Consider the following 15962-nt stretch of genomic DNA (forward strand, 5'->3'; position numbering starts at 1 on the left):
CTTGGAGATGACACATCTCATATTTGGGAGAGATGAAGAGGAAGTAAAGCTACAAGCCTTCCCATTGGTTCTAAAAGCAGAAGCTAAAGCATGGCATGAGACCTTGCAACCCCAAATCAAGTCCAACTGGGAGAGACTGCGAGCAAGCTTCCTCTCCAAGTTCGGGCAAGGTGATACTTCTGAAGGACTATGGAAATGTCTTATTGGACATAAGCAAGTATCACTTGAAGACTATCCCTCTTATAAAGCAACCTTTGTCAATCTCTGGGGTAGATCGGAGGCTACATTAGAAAATCATGGTGGTGCACCTAACTTTCTAAAAAAAGAGAGATTCATGGTTGGCTTGTATCCACTTTTAAAGGCTAAAGTAGAGCTAAATTTCCCATCCACCTTCGAAGAAGCACGTGAGGTAGCCATCATCAAGTTTAGAAAACTACACTTCCAAGCACATAGAGCAAGGGGTTTAAATGAAGTGAGTGAGAGGGAGTCTTCACAAACCATGGAAGCACCAATTAGGGCCCCTCTTGCACAATCTTCACAAATAGGAGATAACTCTCAACAAGAGGTTTTACAAAGGCTAACACAACAGCTTGAGAACCTCACTCTGAATCTAGTACAGGGCCTACCTCAACAACGACAACCAAGAGAAGGGAATCGCAATCAACGAAGAGAAGCTCAAGAGTTGCGATGTTGGAATTGCAATGAAATGGGCGATGGAATGTACAATTGTCCACATCCAAGGCGACTTCCGGGAGACATATACCCCCCTAGACTGCCTCCTCTCACTGTGCAGCAAGAACTAGCTCAAGGCCCACAAATCCTTCGTCGACCACCACCACCAACAAATATACCTCCCATCCCACATGAGGAGGAAGAAAGAGGAGTCAACATCATCAAGCTAGAAGAGGTAATAGATGAGCATACTCTAAACTTTGATGTTATGCCGGCAGAAAAACGCACAAGAGCACATGATAAGGATGAAGACATGAGAAGTGAAGGAACAAATTCAGCCAACAGGGACAAGAAGAAGAAGTCAAGGATGGAAGAAGCTGAAAGTAGCAGGATGAAAAGATCAAGGCGAAGGGAAATTGGTATCAACGACTTCCCATTGGGAAAGGAGCTAGAGCCCTACAACATCCTGGAGGATTTACAAACCCAAAAGCCAAACATTTCATGGCCTCAACTTCTACACCTATCAGCCAAAGTAAGAAGGCAATGGCCAAAGTTGGTAAGTACAAGAATTCCAAAAAAGAAAGAAAATCTTTCCATTAAGGTTGTGGCCTCAAAGCTACAAAAAGATGTGGAACCCATTGTGGATGCTTACATAAGGAGTAAAAAGGTGTCTAATGTATATGTTGATGGTGGAGCTCAAATGTGTGTGATCACGAAAAAATCAATGAACAGGTTAGGACTTGAAATTACAAAGTCCTCTAATTGTCAAGCTAGGCTAGCCAACAACTCAAGTGTGAAGTGTTTGGGGATCATTGAAAATGTAAAAGTCTCTGTATATAACATAGATGCATGAGTGGATATGTATGTCATGTCAGCTAAGGGGGAGGGCTATCCCATCATCCTAGGGAGGCCTTGACTCATTGCTGTGAATGCAGATCAAAAATGGGGAAGTGGTCGTTTGATTCTTAAGAAGGGTCAACTGGTGGTGTATGATTGGCGAGAAGGAAACCAACTAGATATCAACTATGAAACCACGACAGATGCAGAGAGCGAGGAGGAGAGTCCTTACTCAAGTGATGAGGAAGCATCAACCAGTGCATCAACCAGCGAAGAGGAGTCTTCTTTGGAGGTAATGGGAATTGTATTTAACGCCAACACCCAAGATGTTTCTGTAGAAGAAAAGCCAACAGAAAATCACACACGAGAGGATGAAAGATGCCACCACCCTGAAGAAGGATTTGAGAAGATCCTTGCAAAAGATCTTACTTGTGAGGAGAAGAGGTCCTACATCAATATGGTAAGGAGGTATCCCAATTTGTTTATCACTGACTACTCACAAATAAGAGGTGTAGATGTAATAGAGTATCGAATTGAATTGAAACCAGGGACCAAACCCGTGGCTCAAAAGTTAAGGCGACTAGGATCTGTGCAACAAAAGGCTCTCCTACAAGAAGTGAATCGACTCTTGAAGGCTGGCTTCATCTATCCAGTATCCAACTCCAAATGGGTATCACCTATTGTAGTCACTCCCAAGAAGAATGGTAAGTGGAGGGTCTGCGTGGATTACAAACCCCTCAATGCTGCGACAAAGAGGGACCACTTCCCTCTCCCTTTCCAAGATGAAATTTTGAATGAAGTAGCAGGTCACGAATGCTACACTGTGTGTGATGGGTATTCAGGATATTTTTAAATTAGAATAGCAGAAGAGGACCAACCAAAAACCACCTTCATCACACCTTGGGGATGTTTTGCATTCAGAGTAATGCCTTTTGGGCTCACCAATGCTCCTAGCACCTTCATGAGATTCACAATATTTGTATTTCAGCCATTCTTTGGAAAATCTATAAGAGTCTTTATGGATGATTTCTGTATTTATAGTTGTAGATCACTTCACTGCCAAAAGGTTGAAGAGGGGCTTAAGAGGCTCCATCAATTTGGGGGACAACTCAACCCATAGAAGTGTCATATCGGTGAATCTCAGGTGGTTTTGCTAGGCCATGTGGTTTCTTCACAAGGAATTCAAGTGGATCCCTCTAAAGTAGAGGCCCTTTTGTCATTATCTCCACCAACAACAACTAAGGAGCTAATGACCTTCAACCACAAAGTGAGGTACATGTCTCGCTTCATCCATCTCCTAGCAGAAGCCATCGCCCCTTTGCATAGGTTGACAAGCCAATCTACATTTGAATGGGGGAGGGAACATGCAAAATGTTTTGAGGAAGTGAAGGACATTCTTAGCTCTCTCCCAATCCTAATGCCACCAGATCCAAAGGAGACCTACTATGTCACTCCAAGTGTAGGTTTCGAAGCAATTGGTGTTGTTTTGATGCAAAAAGATCCTAAAACATCATACATGAGGCCGATCTATTTTGCAAGCAAGGTGATGACTCCGGCCGAGAAGGGATACACTGAAATGAAGAAAGTGGTCTTTGCAATCTTGTTTGCGGTAAGGAAGTTTCGATCGTATCTTCTCCCTGTGCCATTTGTTTTTCTCACCTTAGAGCACAATCTACCATATATAGTACAACACATGAGCCTCTCATCTAGAATAGCAAAGTGGGTGCTTGAACTCCAAGAATTTGAATACACTTTCCTTGTAGAAGATAGCACAAGAGCAGGACTTGCAGACATTCTCACCTACAAAGTGAGAGAAAGGGAAGGATCACGACTACAAAGAGAGGAAGGCTCAAAACAGTTCAAAGTGAAGGAGATTGATAATGCCCATACTTTATGCTTTCACGGAGCTTATAAACGCCAACAAGACAAAGCAGCAGGGGGGATCATCATTTTGAACCCACAAAAGGAGGTAATGGTTAGAAAAGGTATCACTCTACCCAATGTTCACTCTAACAATGAGGCTGAGTATGCTGCTCTAACCCTTGGGTTAGAAGAATGCAAAGAATTAAGCATACAAAGACTTATTATAAAAGGTGATTCTTTGCTAGTGGTCAGCAAATCCAAGGGACTTGGAGGTGCAAGAATCCTACATTGTTTGAGTGGCTTAGTAGTGTAAGAGCTTTGATGAAGGGTTTTAAAGCAATACAGGTACAACACATTGTGAGAACTCATAACAAGGAAGCAGACTTACTCACAAATGAAAAGCTTCAAATGGCCGTAGGAGGTGTGAAACTATATGAACCCAAATATCAAGGTCAAGAGGAGCTAAAAGACATTATTTTCTTTCTACAAGCAGGTGAGTGCCCCAAACACTTAGACAAGGTGCAAAGACATAGACTAGTTAAGAAGGCCACACCTTACCAGTTGATTGGGGACGATTTATATCACAAAGGGAGAGATTTGGTCTTGAGGAGAGTACCAGGTGTGCAAGAGATAGAGACAATTCTTCCTTCATGTCATGATGATGTCTGTGGTGGTCACTTTTCTCAAGATATTACAAGTAGGAAGATTTTACAAGCAGGGTTTATTTGGCCGAGCTTACATCGTGATGTCCAACATTGGTGTAAAGCATGTAAGCAATGCCAAATTGTTGGGGATAGACGACTAACATATGAGCCTCGAGCCCCAATAATATCTGATGGCCCTTTTAAAAAGTGGGGTGTGGATGCAATAGGTCCCCTACCTCGTATTTCTACAGGGAAGTTTTTCATCATCATGGGTGTTGACTACATGACACGATGGGCAGAAGCAACAAGCACAACCCGAATCACAGTTGAAGAGGCATCAAAGTTTATTTTTGATCATATTTGTAGTAGGTTTGGAACACCCCTAGAAATCTTATCAGATCAAGGCCCGGGTTTTAGGGCTAACCTTCTGAATGATCTCTTGAGGAGGTTAAAAGTGAAACATCTGCATTCCACACCCTACTATCCTCAATGCAATGGATTGGTGGAAAAAGTGAATGGAATGATATGTAAGATCATTTCTAAGCAGGTTGTGGACCGGCCTAATGATTGAGATCACCATTTGATCGCTGCTCTTTGGACATATAGGACATCTTTCAAGGTATCTACCCAATTCACCCCTTTTCATCTAGTTTATGGATAGGAGGCACTTCTCCCCATTGAGGTATAACTCTCAACCTTGCGCGTTCTTGCAAGAGTGGCAAATAAACCAAAAGAGGTTCTACATGAAAGGATCTTAGATCTCCAACGTCTTGAGCTAGATAGAGAAGAGTCCATTGATCACTACATCACCAAAGCGACAAGCCAAAGGAACAAAATCAACAAGAAGCTCAAGGGGAAAGGATTGAAGGAAGGTATGTTGGTTCTTCACTATGATAACCGACTTGATACTCGACTTGACAAAAAGTTTTTGCAAAGATGGGAGGGACCTTTCATGATAAAAACAAAGTTTGGGAATGGCAGCTATAGATTAGCAGATTTATCAGGAAAACTCCACAAGACCAAAGTCAATGGATGGAGATTAAAACCCTACTTTCAACGTATCAATCCGTTGATAGGAAGTCATCTACCTACATCGTCTAAGCTCCAAATTGGCATGGCTCCCTTCGGCTTGGCAAATGTTCCACCTATTTTTAAAGCTTTGATGTGCAAAGAAGAACTAGCCTTGAAATCTGAACATACCCAAGGCAACCCTCCCATCTCCGATTTATGGGATTGAGGTAATGAAAAGCAGGTCTAATGGAGTAAAAGAGTGCATGTCGCTCCTCCTATTTTTTTTTTTAAAAAAAGAGAAAGAAACAACACCGTCCTCCTAAAGATATGAATATCTCTATGCTTGGGGGAGGGCTAATATGAATGGCATAAAATGGTAACCATCTCTTTGCAACATTTTTCAGTCTACTCAACCTCCTCTTCCTCATCTGTGTATATATTTTTCTACGCTATTAAGTTATCTAGAGTAAATTCCCCCTCTTCGTTTAACCTTTCTGGCAACACATACATTGTACTCTTCCCAAAAATGTCACCTTAGTCATATATTTATATTACCACCCTTTTCTTTTTTGCTTTGTAAATAAAATTAAGCATACAATAACCAACTATCTACCCCCAAACTTTCTTACCTCTTGTGAATTAGTAGTAGAAAAATAATATATCCATCTTCCATCCCATATAGATAAATTACCATGGAAAATCAACTCTCCACATGTCTTTACCAAAGACTATGGTCCATCTCTACAAGTCTTCTATGCCCCCTACATAGGTGGCCCAATATCTCTTAAGAATATACATATAGTTTTTCTCCTTTCAAAAAGACTCAAATTGTATATTCTTTTCACAAGCAAATAATATTGGGCCCTCCTCTATTTGTTTAAGCATCATACCCTTTTGAAAAAGCATGATTCCCTTGGATGCATACAAGCAAAGGGCCCATGCAAGAAGACTTGGAAGCAAAAGGTTCCCTAGCCTAGTGTGAACCTTCCAAACCAAACTCCTTGGTGCATGGACGTAAAGAATAGTCCAAATGTATATCAAAAATGTTGAGAAGGTCAAATTTACCTTTTGAAGCATGTCATTCCGAGCTACAGGTAAAAAGTTATGGTCAAAATAGTGTAAATCTGTCAGATTCGCAGCAAAATGGAACTGTAAATCAAGTAAATCAAGAGGGTGAGATCTTATTTTTTCCCTACTCATCTTCTAGAAGAGCAATGAGAGTTCAAGGTCACTTGCATGTGATGGGACCAACCTAAAGATGCTTTCTAAATGCCAAGACAAACAAGTTGAGATACCCCGCAGGAGCCATCCGTAGGGCCTCATGGTGGGGCCCACCTACATTATGCACCCCTATGGAGCCTTCACGGTCTAAAATGATATTTTTGGTGAATAAATAGTCTCTTTTATGTCCAATATTCAATGAGTGGTCAAAGGACACTTAATTAGGGCTAATCACTCACCCTAATTAAGTGTAGCATAATCCCACTCCTACACAACTATAAATAGCCCCCCTTGGAGAGACTTAATGATACACACCTATATTTTCAACTTCATGTTGTTTCTTGATCAATACTAGAGAAAACCCCAACTCTCCCTCTTTCACATCCTCCCTCCTAACCCTCCTCTTTGGAGGAAGTGCAACTCTATCCTCCACTCTTTCTATTCTACAATCTCTTACTCCATCAACCCAATAAATCATTTGTAGCACCTCAATAACTTGTAAATACATCATGATCTCTCTGAGGGTAATGTTAATGATCATTAAATCATCTTCAAAATTTTCAAGTGTCGCAATTCGTGATGGTTAGCCAGCGTCTGTCCTCTCCTTAAAAGGTGTGCGAGAAATCAAGTAAGTGTTCTATTCTCAATTTACCATTGGTTTATTTCTCCACACTTATTCAATTGATCTAAAGAAATTTCTCACTCCAACTCTCTTTTGCTTCATTACATATGCATGTGGCTACCTCTCATGGTGATTTTATTTGTATCACGGCATTGTATAGATGGAGATAAGCTCTCTATGCAAAGTGTGTTACTTTGATGTAAGTGATTCTCTTGTGTGTTTGAGAGGCAAGTCTTGTGCGCATGATTTTTTGATGAGTGCTTGAGAGAGGAGGAGTTTGGATGTATTATGGGTATTCTTATGGGGAGAAGGTGAATTCTATTCCACAAATTGCATATTTCATTTGATACACGGCATTGGGTTGCATAATCGTTGATGGTGTTCAAGTGTCCAAAGTGTATATAGAGTGAGGGAGGTTTTCAAAGTGTGTTTCTTGAGTGGGTGAGTGCAAGTGTTATTTTGATTGGTTTCCTTCTCCACTCCCAAAAGAAGGTGGTGCCCCAAGTAGTGTGTACCTGTTTACGAACATTTTGTGAGGGTAGTCCCATTGGTTTGGGTTTAGAGGCCCCATTTAAAAAAGCTTTCCCTCATAAAGTCTCTCCAAATATGCCTTGGTTTGCTATTATACGACCAGATCTAAGGTTCATATAAACTTATGAAGCCCTGGATAGAGTACTTACCGTCGGATTGACTTGTTATCAGTTTCTTCCACTTGACTTGAATGCAAATCCTCTCAAGCTTTCAATTGCTTGTCTGCAACCCGATTCATGTATCAATTTTAATCAAGCTAGCTATTCTTTCACAAAGTTGTACAATTTTTGCTAACTATTGTGACTGGTCTATGTACATCACTTCAATTTGAGCTAAGTGAGTCAACAATTAAGAGTTTCAGTTTCTACTTTTACAAAAAGCCAAAGGACTAATGTACAACCTGGAAACTGAGTGAACATGTACTAATTTGGATCCAATTAAAACCAAGATTGACTAGTGGCCTTGTAATATGTTTTTCTAACATTGTACAAGTTTAAAAGTTCAAAATTATGTCTCTGTGTCTCAGAAGTAAATAATCGTGATTATTTACTTTCCTCAATTTTTACACTTTTTAAACTTGTGTTGCCAAGTATTCAACTTGTTATGGTCCTTGGACAAGTTTCACTGAGTTTGAACAAAATTTGTCCAAGTTATCAACTTTTCGTGTTTTCAGACTCAGTTTTTGAAAATCTGGCTTAAGTCTCACTTTTGTGATCCAAATTTAACCAAATTTGATTTGTGGACTCTACTTGATATGCTTGTCTTTGAGGTATGTTCAAATGTGCAAAAATGTCTAATTTTGTAGTAGATGTGGATAATCGTGATTATTTACCCCGAGGGATTCACTATTAGTAATAGGGGGATGTCACCTGCATGCATAAAGATTAGAGAAACCCCCCTATGTACGGTATCTTACATGCTAACCTACCCCCCTACATACGCACAAGATACGGACGTTCTCACAATGAGCCATCCCCCCTCATACGGATTTCGTACGGAATGTAATGACTCACTCTAGTAACATAACAATTTTAGAAGCACATGCTTTTGCAAAAATACATATTGAACTACAAATGAACAGAAGTGTACATTGTATTGTGTTTTCATTTGCAATAGATGTTAAGAGAAAAAACCATGAGAAACAACAAATATAATGAATACTAAATTAAAATAAACCAATCGTTTCAATGTAATTTGTCAAAAAACGATTAACATTTGCCTTGTAAACTGATACAAATCGCAATCTCAAAACATATAATACTAGCCACTTACTTAGTAAGCTTCCCACATAAGATTTAAGACACACATATGAAATGGATTGTTCTCTAAATAACAAATAATGCATACTCTTAAACAACCATGAAAAACTTCACTTTTCAAATCCAAACACATTACAAAGCAACTCGTTAAAAGATTAATCTTTTTGAACAAAAACAATTATATGTGATATGAATGCACGTCTATGCTTAAGCAAAATGCCCTTTAAAAAGCACCATCTGTATTTAATTTTGAGTTTGTACATAAAATATAAATCTTAAAAATTTTGCCAGAGCCTCCTTTGTAAGGAGACCTCTTTCTCAAAAAAAATCAGTACACCTTTTTTTTGGACTCCCACATGGGATTTTCATCACATAATTTCTTTTTCCAAAAAAACTGTCCACCTCATTTTGGGCTCCCACGTGGGATTTAAGGATTATCTTACACATTAAAATCAAGCACATTTTCAATAGAGTCAAAGTAATCTAACTTCAAAGTGGTATTATAACCTGTATATCATAGCATATAAGAAACCTTCAATCACATAGACTAATCACACGATTACCAAAAGACCATGTCCACATCGATAGGTGATCATGTACAAAACAAACAAAAAATGAAAACATAAAAGTATACCTAGATAAATCTAGGATAAGCCCGCAGTTACAATTGCTTGAAGACCGCACTTACAATTGCTTTTTCAAGCATTTTATCCATGAGTGTCTGTCTCATTTTGCACGATACTTTTTAATTGCTTCTTTGGCAATTCACTAATCACCTTGCAGAGAGTTAACCTTAGAGACTAAAGAAATGCCTTCTTCTTACCCTCTGTCATAATGACTATATAGATATCCTATTAAAAAAAAGAAGCATTCAAGTCAAACTACATATATATAGATATTTTCGATTCTATTTCAAACTATCACATCAAAGCTCCTGCATTAACCTAATGTGACACATTGGTATACCATATTTCACTTTGAAAGCTAAAAGAACTGAAGGTGAAAATCGATAGCTCAAGATGGCACACCCGCTCAAGTCATATGACCATGTGACAAATTGAGACTACATTTGTAATTATATACAAAATAAAGACATTGTGTATGTGTGACACATAGACCCAAGGTATGCTAGACGTGTCTTGGCAAGAAACTATAGCTCAAGCCATATGACTATGTGGGAAATTGAGACTATAGAATTTGTAACTACATGGGAAAAAAAACTAACAGTCTTAAAAACTTTGACGCTTTTTATCGTAAAAAGAGGCACAACTACACGTTTGGTAAGAATGGATAACTCAAGAGACCCAGTCAAGCCATATGCATAGGTAGAAGAACTAAAGGTAAAAATCGATAGCTCAAGATGGCACACCCAGTCAAGCCATATGACCATGTGACAAATTGAGACTATAGAATTTGTAACCTGAGGAGAGCTAAACATGCTCATATGATTATCTTAACCATTATATTGTACCTGACTTATGTCCCCTTTCCTAAAACCAGTTATATAATAGTTCTTTGCCTCACCTTTACAGCGCACCTTCCAAGCAAAACTAGCATGCGAATCGAACTCTGGAATTCTCGTAAACAAATCATACTAGCTAACCGCTGCATCGAAGCGCCTAGACTATGAAGGCGCTTTGTTTGTTATTATAAAAAAAACGTTCGTCTTGTGCCATCCCTACCCGGCTCTCTGAGCCTGTCGTGCCTAGCCTCACTGCTCGCCCTATGCTCCATGGTGACGTATTCTCCTCCCCGAAACCTATGATCAGTCTCCACCTTTGCTTTAATTCTCTTTTGCTTAACACCACCAGGACATCTCCAAGGACCTACGTACTCACCTGAGAGAGCATTTTCAAAGATTCTGGAGATTTTTCAATTATCTTGCAGCTAGTACCACCTAATTCATATCTATTCCTAATGGATTCAAAAAATAAAAACCATTGATTTGTTTAGAGATTCCAATTTCAAATAAGGGGTGGCAAGCGCATACATCTTCATGCATCATGCCGCCATCGTCATCCGTTTCGAGTGCCAACCCAACCTGATCGTAATGAGCTTAGTCTGGCATTTTTATGCAGCGCAAATAGCAGTCATGCATCTTGGCCTATCCCTAGATTGCTATGGCCATCACAAGCACGACCACAAGTCATGCATCGCTTCGCTTGCAAGGTGATGGCCTCCCATTGTGAGTGTGTGTGCCCTTCCAGGTGGTTGTAATCAAGGTCCAATTTTAACAAGGCTGTACAATTGAATAATTGTGGGGGTATATAACCTGCAAGGTTGTTCATGCCTATGTCCAACTTTTGTAGCTTCACCAACATGCCCGTCTCTGTTGGTATCGATCCATTTAGCCCATTGTTCTGGCCTCAAAAACCATTAAGTGGGAGAAATTACCAATATCTGAGGGAATGCCGCCATACAAGTGGTTGTTTGATAAGGAGAGAACCATCAGCTTTTGTAGCATACCCAAGCTAGAGGGAATGGTGCCAGTCAGTCTGTTGCTCTGGAAATCAAAAACCTGGGCTATAGAAAGGCTGCTAAGAACTGAAGGGACAGAACCTATGAGAGAAATTGCAAGTTCGGCAAATAGGCAAGCTCGACCGGAATGGGCCCAGAAAGATTTTTCCCTCTCAGATCCAGAACTTGCAAGGCCAAGAGCTTCCCCAGAGATGAGGGTATCCCACCCGTGAAGTGGTTCCCAGTCAAATTTAGCACTCTTAATGAGCCAAATGAGCCTAAAAAGAAAGAAATGTTACCCGATAAATTGTTTTCTGCCAGGTCGAGGACTTGAAGATTGACGAGCTTCACCAACAGACTAGGAAGACTGCCATTGAAAGTATTTGAGGAGAGCACAAGGCTTTTCAGATTGAACCATGCAGACAAGAATTCTGGCATCGGACCAGACAAGTTGTTGCGGATGACATCCAACGATTCTAGAGAACTAATGCTTCCCAGCTCGTCAGGCATGGTGCCCTGTCAGGTGGTTGGAATCTTCTTCAATGGAAGGTCCGTGTCTCGGGCTTGATAGGCATTATCGGTACCAGGCAGGCCACCGGAGGGAGGAGGGGGACCTTCCACCTTGATGATGGTAGCAACAGCGAGAGCCTCCTTGGCGAAGATGGCAGCAGGGGTGGCGGTTGCGAGAAGAAAGAGGAGGGCACGGCGGGAGCACTGACAGGCGGGTTGGGAAGAGCTGTTGGCGCGGATGGGTAGCATAGTGGGCTTGAAGGAGGGCGCCACAGAGGTGGAGACCTTGGCGGTGGAGTTCAAGGCAGGAGTGGTGGGCGAGACAATGCCAGCCATGGCTACTGTTGTGCTTGCCATCTCCCCCCCTCTTAGGCTGTTGCAATCACTCGTCTTCTTCTTCTTCTTCTTCTTCTTCTCTCTCTCTCTCTCTCTCTCTCTCTCTCTCTCTCTCTCTCTCTCTCTCTCTCTCTCTCTCTCTCTCTCTCTCTATTGATTCGCCCAAGGAATGGGCATTCAGCAATTTACTCCTGAGTCCTGGCTCTAGCTCTAGCCTCTCAGGCTCCAGCTGAGTCTTTCTCTCTTCCTTTCCTTGGAAATTGGAAATGAGCAGCACCCCATCCATTCACTCTTTAATGAATTGGAAAGTTAGGGCCCGGCTTTTGGAAATTGGAACTCAGTTAGGCTCGTGTCACACACGTTCGCCCGTATGTGTGTGCAATTTACATGGCAAAAAAGTATTGGCTAGAGTGTGCGTCCGCTGCAACGAATGCTCACCCAGCCTAGACCCCTCGGTCATCTTCGCCTAGTAGTGGACATGAAGAGCAAAAAGGGCGCGACATGTGAAAATAGGCGACAAATTCTTGCTCGTGCTTGGAGAAGCGGAAGTGGAACCAGCTGATTTGCTGATGTAGACGTTCGAAAGGAGAGAGCCTCCGTTGTGTGTGACAGCCAAAGCACCCAAGGAGGGATTTTTGGGCCCTGTCTTGCGCCTACGTCTGACAGAGACCTTACTAGTGCCTAGGGAACAAGTGACAAAGTCACGAGGCCTACCAAGTTTAAGGTAGATTCCAAATGATATGTACAGTTGATCTCTATTCAATAGAACTTGCAGTGTTCGGGAAAAATCATTTTTCCAAACATACAAAATTTCTTTCCTTAAATTTTTCAAGAGGAGATTTTAGAAAATTAGATTTTTTCTTGGATTTTTACACTATTTTTCTCTATTTTGAGGCGGAATTTCTCCTTTTCCCCTTGCCCTTAACCGGAATTTTTGAAATTGAAAACGGCACGATATTAAGCTAACACACATCTTTCCCGAACATTGAATAGAAGAGCAAGTATATTTGCCAAGTACAACATCCATAACTGATCTCTATTAGTATGGGTATTCAAGTATGTCGTATGTGTGGTCAATTTTGAAAGTGGTTTATTAATGGTATCTAAGCAGATGCCACCAAATGGAAAAGGGGAAGGCTTCACGGAGATAGCGGGGAGCCAGTCAAGTGGACGAAGGGAGAAGAAGACACGTGGGCAGAGCAGGCAGATAGGAGTCCCAGACAAATCTGTCTCTCTCTCCTTCCTTTCAAAGCACACATAGAAGAAGATTAGTCAAGTTTATGGTAGCATTGACCCCAACAAATCTAGAAGCTTGTTGAACAAGTATTAAAGATGTTAGCTAAGGGAGAGGATAGGGAGGTACCATATTTTTTCATTGGTATAGCTCTCTTAGTTTGGTAAAGGAGTAAATTAACTCTTTGAAATACCAAGAACAACACCCTCATGTGAAAGATTCTTTAATTGGCTTGTTAGGGCATGTGTCTTATGGCATAAGCACTTAATACCCCTCCCTCCCCCCCCCCCCCCCCCCCCCCCCTCCCCGCAGGGTAGGTCCCCCCTCCCTTATGCATACGGTACGAGCATGAAATAATGGGGGGCTACCCCTATTGTATACGCTTATGTCTTACCTCTAAAAACCCCCCTCTTGTACACTCACGTGATACCATACGGAAATCCATAGTGAATCCCCCGGGTTATTTACTCCTAGTATTTTTGTGCAAATGTTTCCCACAATGTTGACTCAGAATGGGTTAGCAGCTCAACTTAAGCTCCCTAGCCAAGTTTCATTAAGTTTGGATAATCTCTATTCAATTGGTCAACTGTTTTGTGTCTGCAGATTGACTTTATAAATTTGGCCATAATTTTCACTTCAATGATCCAAATCTTACCAAATTTGATTTGTGGTCTTAATATAACATGCTAAACTAATGGTATGTTGGGTTGGTCAAGAAAGTTAAGAAATGGGACAAAAGTAAATAATCTCGATTATTTGGTTCTGGCAAATTTTTGCATCATTTTGGTCAACAAAGCATGTACACTTGTTTAACACTTCACTATAAGCATCTGAGTCAAGTTCTACTGAGTTTGAATAAGAGTTTTCCAAGTCACACTTAAGTTCTCAACAAGCAGTACAATCAATACAGATTTCAGTTTTTATCAAGGTTTTGGTCAATTTGGTGATCCAAATTCTATGGGCCTTTACAAAAGATGTCTGTACACATGCATAGAGTCTCTAATATCAACCTTGGTCACTTTTGAGCTGAAAGTCAATAATCGCGATTATTGACTTTTGGCCCAAAATGAACACTTTTTCAACTTTTTTAATGGACACTTTTTATGATCTATTTTAAGCCTCTGAGTCAAGTCAAAACTTAATTTGGCCTAAAATGACAAGAAAAAGTAAATAATCGGAGTTTTTGCAAACTCTTGAAAATTTACCTCAAATGCATCCTTAAGCTTACCCATTGGTTCATACAACTTCTATAGCATAATCTCCAACTGGATTTAGTGGTTGACAGTCTTGGTGTTGTTTTCAGTCGTAGACCTAAACTTCTGCAACTTCACATAAACAACTCACAATTGATTCTTCTGGAGAGAGCAATGTTCTAAGATTCCACCTCGGATTCTACTTACCCTACTCCTAGGTTCTCTACAGCAATGGGGTTGTGAAAAGTGTCCACAAACACTTGTTTTCTTGTTTTTTATGGTTTTTTGAGCCTTGATCTTAAGACTTGTCTCGTCCATCAATCATTCTCAAAATCCTAATCTAATCCTACAATCCTAAAAGGTACTTAGCAAGGACACTTACTTCCAAGCTACCTCTACACAGCAAAAGACGACAATCTTAAGCTATGTGGTTTTAAAGAGAACGTTTTGACTATAGGTGATCCTAGACGAAGTTAAAGGACAACTACACAAGACACTCGTGTTTTTCCTAGTTTAGGTCTCTTCGATCCTCGGCAACGGCGCCAAATGTGAGACGGATTTCTAACCTCACTCCTATCTTATTGCAGACATAGCGAGAACCACGAACATAATTGTCAATCCATGGGACGAAGCTGACTCGACTAGTGTATACAAGCTATAAGAGGTTGTCAATATCTTTTGGAAAACAACAAAAAACTCGCATCTAACTCAAGCTACACTCAATTGACCGAAATCACCAAAAGCTAGTTGCTAATCAGCAAACAAATTATAATGTTATAGCATCAAACGACATCCAAACATTATGAAACTTCTAGGACATGTTTATAAGACATAAACACACATGCTGATGGTCTCAAATCCCACTTTAAGTCAACTGCAAAAGTCACGATTATTAACAGCACAACGAGTTTTTGACCTAGTCATTTTCAACCAAGAATGCATCTAAATGCTTAGCAATGATGCCCCAATCTCCCACCTATACTTATTTTATTATTTTTTAGCTTAAATTCCTACTTATGATGAAATCAATCCGTGGACGGTGACGCCAAAAGCTACTGATTACCATGAAATGTTTATGTCAACGTGTAGAGATCTTACCTGCGGTTGCAATGCAATAGACGACACTGCAACGTGACAACCAGGGAGGAAGTAGAAAGCGTGAGAAGGAGAGAAGTGAGCATTGTTAGCTCACGCTGTGTTCCCATGGAATCGTAGGGTCCCACTCCCATGGCATCACAGGGTCCCACACCACTCCATTCAAATACTACTTCACCATAACGCTGTCGACGCACTTCTTCTAGCGACGGGCATCGACACTTCGTCTCAAGGCAATGAGCACCGAGAGAGACAAAGCGGTAGGGGATCTTGTGGCTTTGTTTGTTTTGGTAGCGGGGGGAACGGAGTCCCTTATTTCAGAGTGTGCTGCCCCTGAAGCACGGCAGAGGACAATGATACTGATGCACCCGTGCCAGACACGCATAGGCGCTACTACAGGGTAAAATATAGCGGGGAGGTGGACTTTGGTACAGCACAGGGCAGGGCATTTTGATGCCATCTTGAGATTCTTATACA

At 40.8% G+C, this 15962-nt stretch overlaps 1 protein-coding gene and 1 pseudogene across 1 annotated transcript; both read right to left on the bottom strand.

Moving 5' to 3' along the window:
• Window positions 1-11007: 11007 nt before the first annotated feature.
• On the bottom strand, window positions 11008-11555 carry LOC147434098 (uncharacterized; annotated as a pseudogene).
• An 81-nt stretch (window positions 11556-11636) lies between these two features.
• On the bottom strand, window positions 11637-11987 carry LOC147434099 (oxygen-evolving enhancer protein 3, chloroplastic-like). The gene has a single exon (XM_086489886.1). The coding sequence runs from the start codon at window positions 11982-11984 to the stop codon at window positions 11637-11639; it is 348 nt and encodes a 115-aa protein (XP_086346012.1). The 5' UTR covers window positions 11985-11987.
• Between the last annotated feature and the right edge of the window lie 3975 nt (window positions 11988-15962).

This window comes from Adiantum capillus-veneris, chromosome 19, assembly GCF_014529385.1.
Source record: "Adiantum capillus-veneris isolate H3 chromosome 19, ASM1452938v2, whole genome shotgun sequence".
In the NCBI taxonomy this organism is placed as follows: Eukaryota; Viridiplantae; Streptophyta; class Polypodiopsida; order Polypodiales; family Pteridaceae; genus Adiantum; species Adiantum capillus-veneris.